At 44.3% G+C, this 14,519-nt stretch overlaps 1 protein-coding gene across 1 annotated transcript; it reads left to right on the top strand.

The window, feature by feature from the left end:
- The first annotated feature begins 4,156 nt into the window (after window positions 1-4,156).
- Window positions 4,157-5,098, top strand: LOC134223080 (uncharacterized protein K02A2.6-like). The gene has a single exon (XM_062702217.1). The coding sequence runs from the start codon at window positions 4,157-4,159 to the stop codon at window positions 5,096-5,098; it is 942 nt and encodes a 313-aa protein (XP_062558201.1).
- The last annotated feature ends 9,421 nt before the right edge of the window (window positions 5,099-14,519 follow it).

Genomic DNA, 14,519 nt, shown 5'->3' with positions numbered 1-14,519 from the left:
GTCAAGGCAGCGGAGGAGATGACTACGTCAGTTCAGCGGACGATGGAAGCCAACCAGCCCCCACCTTGAGGGAAGTTAAGGATGCCATTCAACAGCTAAAGACCAATAAAGCAGCTGGTAAGGATGGTATCGGAGCTGAGCTCATCAAGATGGGCCCGGAAAAGCTGGCCACTTGCCTGCACAAACTGATAGTCAGAATCTGGGAAACCGAACAGCTACCGGAGGAGTGGAAGGTTATATGCCCCATCTACAAGAAAGGCGACAAACTGGAGTGTGAGAACTTTCGAGCGATCACCATCCTTAATGCCGCCTACAAAGTGATATCCCAGATCATCTTCCGTCGTCTGTCACCATTAGTGAACGAGTTCGTGGGAAGTTATCAAGCCGGCTTCGTTGACGCCCGCTCGACAACGGACCAGATCTTTACTGTACGGCAAATCCTTCAAAAATGCCGTGAATACCAGGTCCCAACGCACCATCTGTTCGTTGATTTCAAGGCGGCATACGACAGTATAGACCGCGTAGAGCTATGGAAAATTATGGACGAGAACAGCTTCCCTGGGAAGCTTACCAGACTGATCAAAGCAACGGTGGATGGTGTGCAAAACTGTGTGAAGATTTCGGGCGAACACTCCAGTTCGTTCGAATCGCGCCGGGGACTAAGACAAGGTGATGGACTTTCGTGCCTGTTGTTCAACATTGCGCTAGAAGGTGTCATGCGGAGAGCCGGGTGTAACAGCCGGGTACGATTTTCAACAGATCCAGTCAATTTATTTGCTTCGCGGATGACATGGACATTGTCGGCCGAACATTTGCAAAGGTGGCAGAACTGTACACCCGCCTGAAACGTGAAGCAACAAAAGTTGGACTGGTGGTGAATGCGTCAAAGACAAAGTACATGCTTGTGGGCGGAACCGAGCGTGACAGGGCCCGCCTGGGAAGCAGTGTTACGATAGACGGGGATACCTTCGAGGTGGTCGAGGAATTCGTCTACCTCGGATCCTTGCTAACGGCTGACAACAACGTTAGTCGTGAAATACGAAGGCGCATCATCTGTGGAAGTCGGGCCTACTACGGGCTCCAGAAGAAACTGCGGTCGAAAAGATTAGCCACCGCACCAAATGTGTCATGTACAAGACGCTTATAAGACCGGTTGTCCTCTACGGTCATGAAACATGGACAATGCTCGAGGAGGACTTGCAAGCACTCGGAGTATTCGAGAGACGGGTGCTTAGGACCATCTTTGGCGGTGTGCAAGAAGACGGTGTGTGGCGGCGAAGAATGAACCATGAGCTCGCCCAACTCTACGGCGAACCCAGTATCCAGAAGGTAGCTAAAGCCGGAAGGGTACGATGGGCAGGACACGTTGCAAGAATGCCGGACAGCAACCCTGCAAAGATGGTGTTCGCTTCCGATCCGGCAGGTACGAGACGGCGTGGAGCGCAGCGAGCGAGATGGGCAGACCAGGTGCAGAACGACTTGGCAAGCGTGGGGCGTATCCGAGGATGGAGAGATGCGGCCTCGAACCGTGTATTGTGGCGTCAAATTGTTGATTCAGTGTTATCTGTTTAGATGTTAACTAAATAAATGAAATGAAATCTGCAGCATGGGTCCGGCGAGAGGGTTCAACTTCAACGAAGAGCAGTAAAGCAGCACCACATCCGAAGCAACCGAAGGAGTTAAACGCCGTGGATAAGATCAACCCAGAAGCAACAGGAACTGAGCATGGTGGCAAGGATCGCGACGACAAGAGATCTGAAAGACGACAAGAGATCGTCGCAAACGTCATCTCGTAGGACTGCCCGCAAGTTGCTAGAACTACAAATGCAGAAGTTAGAGGAAGAGCAAAGTCTGGCGAAAGAGTTTCTGGAGCGAAAGTACGCCCTCCTGGAAGAAATGGCTAGTGAAAAGGGTTCCACGCCTAGTTGCAGTATGAGCCGTGTCCACGAATGGCTGCATGACAACATTGGTCAACAAGAACGCGCCACAATTAATCCCGACACATTCAATCCGTCCCAGCATTCTACGCAAAATCATTATCAAGCGACGGTTTTTAACCGAGAGTAACAACAAACCATCATCGTTCGGTGCGGCAGGATCATCAGACTGTTGGTGCAGGGCGGACGTTTTCCTTGAGAGAAGTCTCCAGTGTGGTTATTCGACCGGCATATAGTCATGGAAATCGACGCATCAACGAAGAAGTACAAGCATCGATGCAAGCACAGCATTATTACGCACGAGCGCCGGGTAATGAGGGGCACAGAACCCAACACCGTACGGTAGGAGTAACTGAGGCGGAGAGCTACGCAATACCTCAAATTGCGTCGGTCACGAAAACTCAGCTGGCGGCTCGCCAAGCTATATCAAAGGATCTTCCAAACTTTTCCGGAAAGCCAGAAGAGTGGCCTATATTCTTCGCATCTTACACTAATACAACTGCCATGTGTGGTTTTACGGATGCAGAAAATGCGGTAAGGCTACAAAAGTGCTTATCAGGAAAAGCCTACGATGCCGTCAAAAGCAGTTTGATGCATCCTTCGAACGTGAGAGGAGTCATTTCGACACTTCATATACGGTTTGGGCAGCCGGAAGCTATCATCCATTCGTTAATAACCAAAATAACGATGTTGCCAGCCTTGAGAGAAGATAGACTCGAAATCATAATGGATTTCGCAGTTGATGTTCAAAATTTCTGCGCTACAGTAGACGCATGCCAGCTGGAAGAGCATATGTATAACGTGTCGTTATTACATCAGCTGGTTAGTAGACTGCCTCCGACAATCAAGCTAGATTGGGCCAAATATCGTCAGACGCTTCCTAGAGTAAATCTGGCCACCTTCGGAAACTGGATTTATTCACTGGCTGAGGCTGCCAGCACAATGACAATCCCAGGCATTCAAGAGCCGAAGTGTGTATGAAACGAAACGCGTCATGCTAGGAAAGGTACTGGATTCCACAATGCACATCTAGAATCACCTTCATTCGATCGCACACTGCAATCGGAAGGCTATCGCAAAGCGACGGCCGTTGACTGCCCGCTAGGTAAGCAAAGTTGCAAGTCTGTTGAAAAGTGCAAGCAGTTTCTAGAACTATCGCGAGATTCTCGGTGGGCTGTTATCCGCGACTTTAATCTCTGTCGGCACTGTTTGGGAAAGCATAATGGCGGTTGTAAGGCCAAGGCTTGTGGAAAGGACGGCTGTACCAGAAAACATCATGAAATTCTGCACAACGAGAAAAGGATAGAGAAGGAGACTGTTTCTAACCCAAGTGATCCTAAGCCAGGCACCAGTTCCTCAAGACATGATTGTAACATTCATCGGTCCAGTTCAAGCGCTGTACTATTTCGCTACTTGCCGGTGACAATCAAGGGGAGGAACGGGTACGTGAAGACATTTGCCATCCTAGATGAGGGATCAAAGCTTAGTCTGATGGGTCACGATCTTGCGGACGAGCTCGACTTAGACGGAGTAGAAACGCCATTATTTCTTCGGTGGACTGGTGACACTGAACGCTGCGAAGAAGAGTCCCGTATCACGACAATCACAATTGCAGGAACCCACGACGGAGCGAAGAAATTCAATCTGGATGGAGTACGCACGGTGAAGGACCTACAAGTGCCAAAACAATCTTTGAACGTGGGCAGAATGAAGCAACAGAACTCATACCTACGCGGTTCACCTATTGATTCGTATGAAGATGCTCGTCCCAGAATTTTGATAGGTCTACAACACGCACACGTAAGTCTGGTCCTGCAGAGCCTAGAGGGGAAGCAAGATCAGCCTACAGCCATAAAAACACGTTTGGGATGGACCATTTGTGGCGGAAGCTGTGGGGAAAACGTTCCTAGTATGGTACATTATTCGTTCCATGTTGGCTCACGTGAAGATCATTCCGATGAGGACTTGCATCGAGCAATGAAAGAGTACTTTTCCATCGACAGTCTTAGAGTGATGAAGTCAAGTGAAACCCTACTTTCTTCCGATGATCAGCGAGCTTGTAGAATGCTTGATTCTCAAACTCTTAGGAGACCGGATAATAGAATCTGTTTTGGCTGTGGACGTCGTGGACATCTAAGAGCCCTGATTGTATCGCGAAAGAAGCGCAGTGTCTCAAATGTCGAAGTTTTGGTCACTTTGCAAAATGGTGCACAAAGCGGATGAATGATGACCCAAGCGGAACGCCACTAACTAAACGGATCAAGGCAGTGAGTGAGACGAATGTTCCTATCAAATCGGTCAACAACAAATCAGCAAAAAGCACAGGAGAAGACATTTGCTACATGATGGGCGAAAATGTGTTCAGACTCAGGGTCGGAGGAGTCGGAATCAAAATGACCATTGACTCGGGAGCTGCTGCTAATCTCGTAGACATCGATACATGGAACACACTACGTGCGAAGGAAGCTAAACTGAAATTCAGCTCCTACGTTGACCGATCGTTAAAAGCCTATGGATCATCGACGCCACTTAATATCATCGGGATGTTCACAGCAGTAATCGAAGCAGGGGACAGTGAAGTCGAAGCGACTTTCTATGTCGCCCAGAATGATAAACAAAGCCTATTAGGAGACGAGACAGCCAAACAATTGAAGGTACTCAAAATAGGGTACAATGTAGGATCGGTTACATCGTTTGAGAAATTTCCAAAAATAAAGGGAGTGTTGGTGGAAATCCCTATCGATCCAAACGCGAAACCGGTTCAGCAGCCTTATCGGCGAGCACCTTTCGCCTTGGAATCAAAAATTTCAGAGAAACTACAGAGCTTGTTGGATCGAGACATTATTGAGAAAGATGACCAGCCGTCCGCATGGGTGTCTCACATTGTGCCCGTCCTGAAGGACAACGGAGAGATACGCCTCTGCGTAGATATGCGACGAGTGAACAAGGCCGTCCTCCGAGAAACTCATCCCTTGCCAATAGTAGACGAACTTTTTGGTGGAATACATGGTGCAGTTTGCTTTTCGAAGCTGGATGTCAAGGAAGCATACCACCAGGTTGAAATTGCAGAGAGATCGAGGGAAATCACAACGTTCATTGCAAAACAGGGCTTATTCAGATTTAAACGCCTCATGTTCGGAATAAGCTGTGCTCCAGAATAATTTCAAAAAGTGATGGAGTCCATTCTGGCCGGATTAGACGGCGTTGTGGTGTATCTAGACGACGTTTTGTTTTCAGGACGGTCTCAAGAAGAGAATGATACCCGATTAGCTCTAGTTAAGGAACGTATTCTTGAATATGGCATACTTTTGAATGAAGAAAAGTGTGTTTTCGGTGCATCTCGAATAGAATTTGTGGGCCACGAATTGTCCAGTGAAGGTATTCGTCCAATGGAAAGCAAGGTAGCCGCAATTGCTTTATTTAGACTACCTTCGAATGTGTCGGAGCTACGAAGTTTTTTTTAGGGTTGGTGACATATGTCGGACGTTTTATTCCCTTTTTGGCCGATAAAACTGTAGATCTGCGAAATTTGTTGCGCACGGGATAAAAATTCGAATGGCAAGACTGTCACTCAAAAGCATTTGAAGAGATAAAAACAGCCATTTGCAATTCAAAATGTCTTGGATATTACGATCCAAAAGACCTTTGTGTTGTAATAGCAGATGCCAGTCCAATAGGGCTGGGTGCCATACTACTTCAACAGGAAGAAGGTGGCCAAACAAGGATCATTTCATTTGCAAGTAAGGCCTTGACAGAAACTGAGCAGAAATATTTCCAGACAGAGAGAGAGAGGCACTTGCCCTAGTATGGGCCGTCGAAAAATTTCATCTGTATCTACTGGGCAAGAAATTCAAGCTAGTAACCAATTGTAAACCATTACACTTCCTTTTCAAGGAAAAAACCAAACCATGCGCACGGATAGAGAGATGGGTGTTACATCTCCAAACGTATGATTATGAAGTAGTATATGAGCCTGGAGCAAACAACTTGGCAGACGTCCTTTCTCGGTTATCGGTGTCGAAAACATCAGAGTTCAACATTACAGATGAAAACTGTATTTATCAGTTGGCATTATCCGGGATTCCAGAGGCTATCACAGTTGAAGAAGTGGCAGCAGCAACTGCAAACGATGCAACTCTGCAGAAAGTAATTGAAAGCTTGAATACAGGGTTTTGGATAGAACAAACCAAGGAGCTCTGAGCTTTGCGTGGTGCACAATTTGTTATTGAGAGGCAATAGGCTTGTCATCCCAGATACGCTTAAAGGACGTACACTTGAAATCGCTCATGAATCACATCCAGGAATGGCGACGATGAAGAGAAGACTTCGGCAGAAAGTCTGGTGGCCACAACTAGACAAATAGGTTGAGGATTTCGTAAAACGATGCAAAGCGTGTACCTTGGTGTCCACCTAACCACCCAGAACCTTTAAGTCGAACAAAAATGCCTGAAAAGGCATGGGCTGATTTGGCAATCGATTTTGTCGGACCGCTCACTTCTGGCCACAATCTGCTCGTTATCATCGATTACTTCAGTCGATTTACGGAGATAATCATTATGAAGCAGATCACGGCCAGCTTGACTGTCAAAGCATTGCACGAGACCTTTTGTCGTTTTGGGATGCCAGAGACACTGAAAACGGACAATCGTCCTCAATTCATAAGGACAACTTCATACTGGCCCCAAGCCAACGGGGAAGTTGAAAGAATAAATAGATCAATTGGAAAGCGCTTGAAAATCAGTCAAGAAACCGCTGATGCTGATTGGCAATGGAACCTTAGATCTTTTATTTCGATGCATAACTCAACACCTCATTCAACAACAGGGGTAGCACCATCGTCACTAATGTTTGGGAGGAAACTGAAAGATAAACTACCCGGCTTGATGCTCAAAGGAAATACGGTACTCGTTCGTATCGTAGGTTCGGGATCACGTGGAGAAAATGAAAGAGGCAGAATATGCAGATGCACGACGAAGAGCAAAGCTAGATGGGGTGGACGTGGTGGATAAAGTTGTTTTGAAACGGGTTCAAAAAGAGAACAAGCTTTCGTCGAATTTCGATCCAGAGGAGTATAAAGTAATTGGTCGCAGAGGCACGGGTTGCAAGTTACAATCAACAGAATCGGATAGAGTCGTTTATATGAACGTATCGCATCTGAAGAAGCTGTTCCCAGCTGTAAACTATGAATCGGCTCTAATCGAGGATCCTAACAATGCAGTAGAGATGGGTGAACATCAAACTGCATGTCAACATGAGAAGAGTATTTCTGCAGATACTTGCACGGAGGCGACACGGAACACAACTAGTTGCATAGCACGCAAAGCACCATCATCATTCCAAGCACTAAGCGATAACTTAAAATACCGCCCTAAAAGAGAAATTAAAAAAGATCTCGATGTCAGGAATTTTGAATAATAACGAAAGGGAGGAATGTAGTATCGTACCTGTTCAAATGATATATAAACCTTGAATCGTCCTCACCTACTTATGTATATGCCGTGTAACTTGAGATTGTACTTGTTAAAAGAAGAATGGAAATAATGACAGTTGAATTTTGACTGCTATCGAGAGCACATCAGCGCGTGTTGTTATTTCTCGAATCCGATTTCGACGCGACTTAACAATGAGGACCGACGTGACAGGTAACAACGACGGCTGTACGGATGGGTAAGAACACAAACAGAAGAAAGAAAAACAAATCACTTTATTGAATTGAAGACGGCGTGTGAATTTCTTATCCTAAATCAATTAAATTAATGCTTAACTACCCTATGACTATGAGTGCTACAATCAATCTATTTACAAGCTTAGTACTAGGTAATGATAATGAAATTATGAAAACATGAATTTCTTAACATAATGAACCTAGTTATGTAAAGTGCGGTATAAAACATGTTAAGTGAATTCCCTTGAACAAATCCAAACTCTATTGTAATTAGAAGACACGACAGACAGATTGCGACAAGACAGACTACGACTAACAAACTACAAACGATAAGAAAATTATTTTGAGAACAAACGATCATAAAGGGGACTAAACGTAAGTTGACTATGCCCAAACATGCGATTCAAAGAATTATTTATTTGCATAAGATTAACAAAAAGAGATATGGAACATACAAACATATAGATAAATACTATACTAAAAATGATTACATTAACACAATTTTTGTACAAATCAGGAAAATTATAATAGACCGTAAAACAGCACCAAATTCCTGCAGCCAACCGGCGGTTGTTAGATTTACTAACAATTCTGTATAGGGATCTAACAAAACCTGTATAAGAATTGGACATATGCGAAATTGTTAGATTCTTATACAAAAACATAACAAACAATTATTTTTAGAAGAGCTTACAAAATTGTTAGACTCTTAAACAATACTTGTATAAGAATCTAACAATCTCGCCTATGCCCCGTTCTCATACAGGATTTGGTAGATTCTTATACAGAATTGTTAGAAAATCTAACATCTGCCGGTTGGGTGTGTGTTTTAATACGGCGATTATAATTGCGGAATTAACCCCTTCAGTCCCGTTGGTACGAAACCAACAGCGTTTGACCAAATGACCCTTTCGGTCAAATGACCGTTTCGGCCAAATGACTCTAAACCATAATTCTGTATGCTAAAACAAGTTTTAGAATTTTGGAAAAAAAAATGTGAACCCTATCTCGATACCTCCCTAACTAGATTCATTTCATTTATTTAGTTAACATCTAAACAGATAACACTGAATCAACAATTTGACGCCACAATGCACGGTTCGAGGCCGCATCTCTCCATCCTCGGATACGCCCCACTAGATAGTGCCCTAACTAGATAGTGCCTTCAATATCGAGTAAGGGACAATTCACTGTATAAGAATCTTGCATTTTTGCATATGCGCAGTTCTTATACAGATTTTGGTAGTTTTTTTTATCAGAATTGTTTGAAAATCTAACAATCACCAATTGGGTGGAAAAATGCAAAAATGTGACAAGAAAGTACACGGTAAAAATCGAATATTTTCAATGAAAAAAACGGTCGAAGAACCAAACCCTCCTATAAGCCAATTTGATTTGGTTTGATCTACCTCCTAGAAAAATCAAATCTCTAAACTAAAACTTTTCCATAAATGACTTCAATATGGAAATATTCAATCTTGTTTTAGCAATCGTGTAAATGAATAACACGTGGTTCATGACTACACTAAATAGAGCTAGACTGAAAGAAAAACAAGTATTGAATCACCTTCCTGGGAAAAGCATTTCTGAAATTTAATTTAAAATTGAAGCGCTTCTAGTTTTCCAATTTTTATATATTTGCCACATTTCATATGAACATGGATGTCGTATAAATGTGTTAGGTTATCTAGAGTATGTAATTTTGGAATGGTATTGGACAGACTATAATCAAATTTGAGTCAGCACGAGAAAGCTAATTAAAATAAAAAAACAGCGTGAGAAAACATAGATCAGCCAAAAAGATATAGATCAGTGTCGACGTCGGCGGTAGCAGCGCGCACCTTTATCTAACGCCATAATGAAAACAAAAAATTTTTCTGTGTAAACGTCAAAATAAACTGATAAATAATAATTTAAATTTTATTAAAGCCTGATCAACTATTGGAAATTAACTTTATTTGGATTGATAATTTGCACAACGACTCATTTTATGTGCCCCTTCTATAATCCGAATACGCCAATGTTCTGGCCTCCAACCAAGACTCAGTGTCCGTTCTCCTGGGGGCGCTCGCTTTCCGTGCCTGTTTGATTTGAGGCTTTATGGGCAGACAGCGCCTTTCACAGCATAATTGAAGATAAGGGTATTTATTTAGGGCACATATTTGGATCTCCTGACTTCGACTGGGGCTCGCTCGCCGTGGTCAGCCCAGCGCTAAGGCATGATCCTGAAGACAACAGAAGCAGGACTTTCGAGAAGAGTAAAGGTAAGATTCGGAAAGTTCACAAGTTCAACTCGGAGCTGGCGTGCCCCCTGGCGAAGAACATCACATGTTTCCTTAAAAGGTTTTTCGCGCCACAAGAAATTCAATTACCCTTTCGTGTAACTACCCTCTTGGGAGATGCTTTGCTCGCTGGTACTGCTGGTCGGGATATTCAAAAATTCATCCCCGGTTACGTGGCGGCAAATGGTACTTTGTTCTTGGTCAGAGATGGTGGATTGAGGTGATGGCGGTAAGGACTCTGACGATGAATGAAGGAAAAATTGCCAGATATTTGCTTACTTTTCGAAGCCTTAATCTGCGGCCTCTCCCGATTACAGATTGAGCAGTTGCAATCGAACAAATTCTTTCATTTGTCGCTGCTTTTCGCTTTCTTTTGCACGGCTGCTGATGTTGCCCGGTGGAAGGATAATTTGCTTATTGAAACAAATTTCTCTCGCTATTCATCGATCCGTAACGGAACGTCCCGAAATTTATTGCAATCGATGCAATTGAATACACTGAGGGGGAGCGAACCACTGAAAAAGCTCCAATTAGTGTGTCAACAATAAATAACGGAATCGGATTTGAATTCGAAAATTTTAGCACATGACTAACAAGGGACCGGAGCAAATACAAATATTCAAGTCAGTTCTTTTGTCACTACACCCTTTCTGAAGTCAGGTGCAAAATATCTTAAAACTATAAACCAACATTCGAAATTTTTTAGGGATAATGGTACCGCTGTAGGATTCTGGAGTGAAAATTCGTGACCCGTAGACATGGATATGATCCTCGCATTATTTGTTTATGTAATTAGTTGGGTTCTCCCTCAGTTATAAAAGTACAATTAGGAAGTTAGTGAAGTTGGCATCAAATCTAAGCTGCATGTTTAGAGTCAAAAACGACTAATAGCTGATTGCTCCTTCATTTTCCAATGACTGATACGAAGAAGATTATGGAACGAAACGAATGCACATCTTTCACGGCGTAGGTACCAATGAGCCTCATGACAGAAATTGCAACCGCGTTTGCTGCAATCAACGAACCGAAACGAAACGGAACGAACCCATCGGCATTCTGCCAAAGAGGAGGAGCGTGAGGAAAAATTAAACAAATAAACAATAAAAAGTAAAAAGGATCACCGAAATTTGTGTACAAAAGGTATGCATTTTTTTTCCGCATGAGAATGAACCGGGGGCCGTCCGCTGGCATACGAAGCGTCCAAGGCAAACGAGAGCAATTTTCGACCGACATCGACGACGACGACGGGGCAGCGAAATTAAAGAAGAATACTCCGCGCGCGCGGCAAGAATCGCTCCAAGACACAAACGAGGTGAACGAATCGGGAAAGGATACAAACCATGTGAAGATAGGGGCTGGTTGTGTCCGTTGGGAGGACAGGAAGAAAAACTTGATCCGGAATTTGCCGCTTCTTGGCTTCGCGGCAGCTTCGAGGGCAATCTTTCATGCTCGTCCTCGTCCACCGAGTTGGCAAAAAGCGCGACAAGAAAAATTTCATTTCCAAAAATGAATTTTACACGATCCGATGGACCGCAAAGTTCAATATTTCGAAGTGTGCTTCGCTTTCTGGGACGGTTTTCCGTTGGTTTGTTCGGAGTTTTGATCGAATGAAGCTTGTCGCTGTTCGATACGTATTTGTTCCAATCGTCAGAGCTGCGACGACGATGCGGTTCGAAAGCCGTGTCAGGTCGATCGTTGCGCCACAGGTTTGAGATTTTTTTTGTGGGGAAACATTCAGGGTTTTATTTAGTGGGAGATCCCGGCCAAGAAAGGGTGGAATAGATTCATGACAAGTATACATGTTCAAACCGTGAAAATCGATAGTAATTAGGTATTTACTTTTGAGCGTCTGAAAAATTAATAATTATAAAATTATACAATTAGTCAAATTATTGACAAATTATTAGAAAAATTGTAATAAATAAAATATTCCCATTCAAAAGCAATTCCAAATAAGCACTCGGTTGCCCTGTTTTATTTTTATTATTTTCTGATTCAGTTCAGTTGTATACGGTCGTTTGGCCGAAAGTCATTTGGCCGAACGGGTCATCCGTCCGAATAGGTCGTTTGGCCGAATAGGACATTTGGCCGAATAGGACATTTGGCCGAATAGGACATTTGGCCGAATAGGACATTTGGCCGAATAGAACATTTGGCCGAAAAGAACATTTGGCCGAATATGACATTTGGCCGAATTGGACATTTGGCCGAAGAGAATATTTGGCCGAGTAGGATATTTGGCTGAATAGGACATTGGGCCGAATAGGACACTTGGCTGAATATGAAATTTGACCAAAAAGGACATTTGACCGAATATGACATTTGGCCGAATAGGACATTTGGCCGAATAGAACATTTGGCCGAAAAGAACATTTGGCCGAATATGACATTTGGCCGAATTGGACATTTGGCCGAAGAGAATATTTGGCCGAGTAGGATATTTGGCTGAATAGGACATTGGGCCGAATAGGACACTTGGCTGAATATGAAATTTGACCAAAAAGGACATTTGACCGAATATGACATTTGGCCGAATAAGACATTTGGCCGAATACGACATTTGGCCGAACAGGTCATTTGGCTTAATAGGTTTTTCGACCGAAAATGTCATTTAGCCGAGTAGGGCATTTGGCCGAATAGGCCATTTAGAAAGTGAAATGAGGTGTGAAAAGTGAGATATCTCACTATTTACTGTGGAAAGTGAGACGCTCTCACTTCTCTTTTTTTTCACAGTAAGTAGTTAGAAATGAAAAGTGAGTAGTGAGACTCCTTATTTCTTAATTTTCACTGTAAAAAATAAGAAGGCGAAGTGAGTAGTGAAACGTTACACGTCTTTGGTGTGCACTGCTACAAGCGATAGAGTGTCGAATCTGGTGTGGTCCGGAAGCAGAATTTTTTGCAGCTTCAGCAACACACAGAAGCGTAACAGCGGGTCGTCCAGAAACTTGTGGCAAAGCACAAGTTGGACGTCCTCACATGACGGCAATGTGAAATGGATTTGGTGCACCAGATTAAAAGTTTGAAGAGACAACACGCGCACAAGCTTGAGCTAGTTCGGAAACCGGAAACAGGTAAGAGATTTGCAGATTTAAGCCCTGCAAAAACTACTCGTCAGATAGAAGGAACAGTGGTGTACTTTGGAGGAAGATTTGCGTAACCAACTTAGGCGGCGGAATAGGCATTACAAAACGCTTCAATTGCAACTGGCAGAACTTGAGAATGAAATTCAGTGTCTGCGAGGGATGGAAAAGCAGTTTCGAACACAGCTAGAGGAAAGTCGCTTCGTGTTACTCGTCTGCGGAATGAAGCGGTGTCTGATTATTGGGATTTGCACTACGAAGTACAACAAATAATCAACCGTAGTGAAGAACAGTCAGTAGATGGTGAGTATTCTTCTCCGTTGCCCCCTCCGCCAACATCTTGCTTGAAACTCGACTTTCCTTTTCCACCTAACCCTTCAAGAGATTCTTGTTTTGCGGAATGGCAGCGAGATTTCGTTGCTCCATCCGAAGCAGCAGCGGGTGGATCAGCAAATCTACGTGCTACGCATCTTCCCGCTTCCAAAGCGTCTCCTTACATGACAAAAATCTATCTGCCATGCAGATGAGTGCGCCAACACAGCGACAGATAACTACTTGACAAGTATTATTTTTGTCCGGGCCTCTTGAAAAGAGGCTTCCGAGCCTCTTGAAAGGAGGCTTCCGAGCCTCTTGAAAGGAGGCTTCCGAGCCTTTTGAAAGGAGGCTTCCGAGCCTCTTGAAAGGAGGCTTCCGAGCCTCTTGAAAAGAGGCTTCCGAGCCTCTTGAAAGGAGGCTTCCGAGCCTCTTGAAAGGAGGCTTCCGAGCCTCTTGAAAGGAGGCTTCAGCCTCTTGAAAGGAGGCTTCTGAGCTCTTGAAAGGAGGCTTCTGAGCCTCTTGAAAGGAGGCTTGAGCCTCTTGAAAGGAGGCTTCTGAGCCTCTTGAAAGGAGGCTTCTGAGCCTCTTGAAAGGAGGCTTGAGCCTCTTGAAAGGAGGCTTCTGAGCCTCTTGAAAGGAGGCTTCTGAGCCTCTTGAAAGGAGGCCTGAGCCTCTTGAAAGGAGGCTTCTGAGCCTCTTGAAAGGAGGCTTCTGAGCCTCTTGAAAGGAGGCTTCCTGAGCCTCTTGAAAGGAGGCTTGAGCCTCTTGAAAGGAGGCTTCTGAGCCTCTTGAAAGGAGGCTTCTGAGCCTCTTGAAAGGGCTGAGCCTCTTGAAAGGAGGCTGAGCCTCTTGAAAGGAGGCCTGAGCCTCTTGAAAGGAGGCTTCTGAGCCTCTTGAAAGGAGGCTCTGAGCTCTTGAAAGGAGACTTCTGAGCCTCTTGAAAGGAGACTCTGAGCCTCTTGAAAGGAGACTCTGAGCCTCTTGAAAGGAGACTTCCTGAGCCTCTTGAAAGGAGGCTTCTGAGCCTCTTGAAAGGAGGCTTGAGCCTCTTGAAAGGAGGCTTCTGAGCCTCTTGAAAGGAGGCCTGAGCCTCTTGAAAGGAGGCTTCTGAGCCTCTTGAAAGGAGGCTCTGAGCCTCTTGAAAGGAGGCTTCTGAGCCTCTTGAAAGGAGGCTTCTGAGCCTCTTGAAAGGAGGCCTGAGCCTCTTGAAAGGAGGCTTCTGAGCCTCTTGAAAGGAGGC

The sequence above is a fragment of the Armigeres subalbatus genome, chromosome 3 (assembly GCF_024139115.2).
Source record: "Armigeres subalbatus isolate Guangzhou_Male chromosome 3, GZ_Asu_2, whole genome shotgun sequence".
NCBI lineage: Eukaryota > Metazoa > Arthropoda > Insecta > Diptera > Culicidae > Armigeres > Armigeres subalbatus.
The sequence above is the reverse complement of the archived record's forward strand: the minus strand, read 5'-3'. Positions and strand labels throughout refer to the sequence as shown.

Bases quoted from the DNA above. Each gene is read 5' to 3' on its own strand.
- LOC134223080 (XM_062702217.1), top strand. From the start codon at position 4,157: ATGAATGATGACCCAAGCGGAACGCCACTAACTAAACGGATCAAGGCA.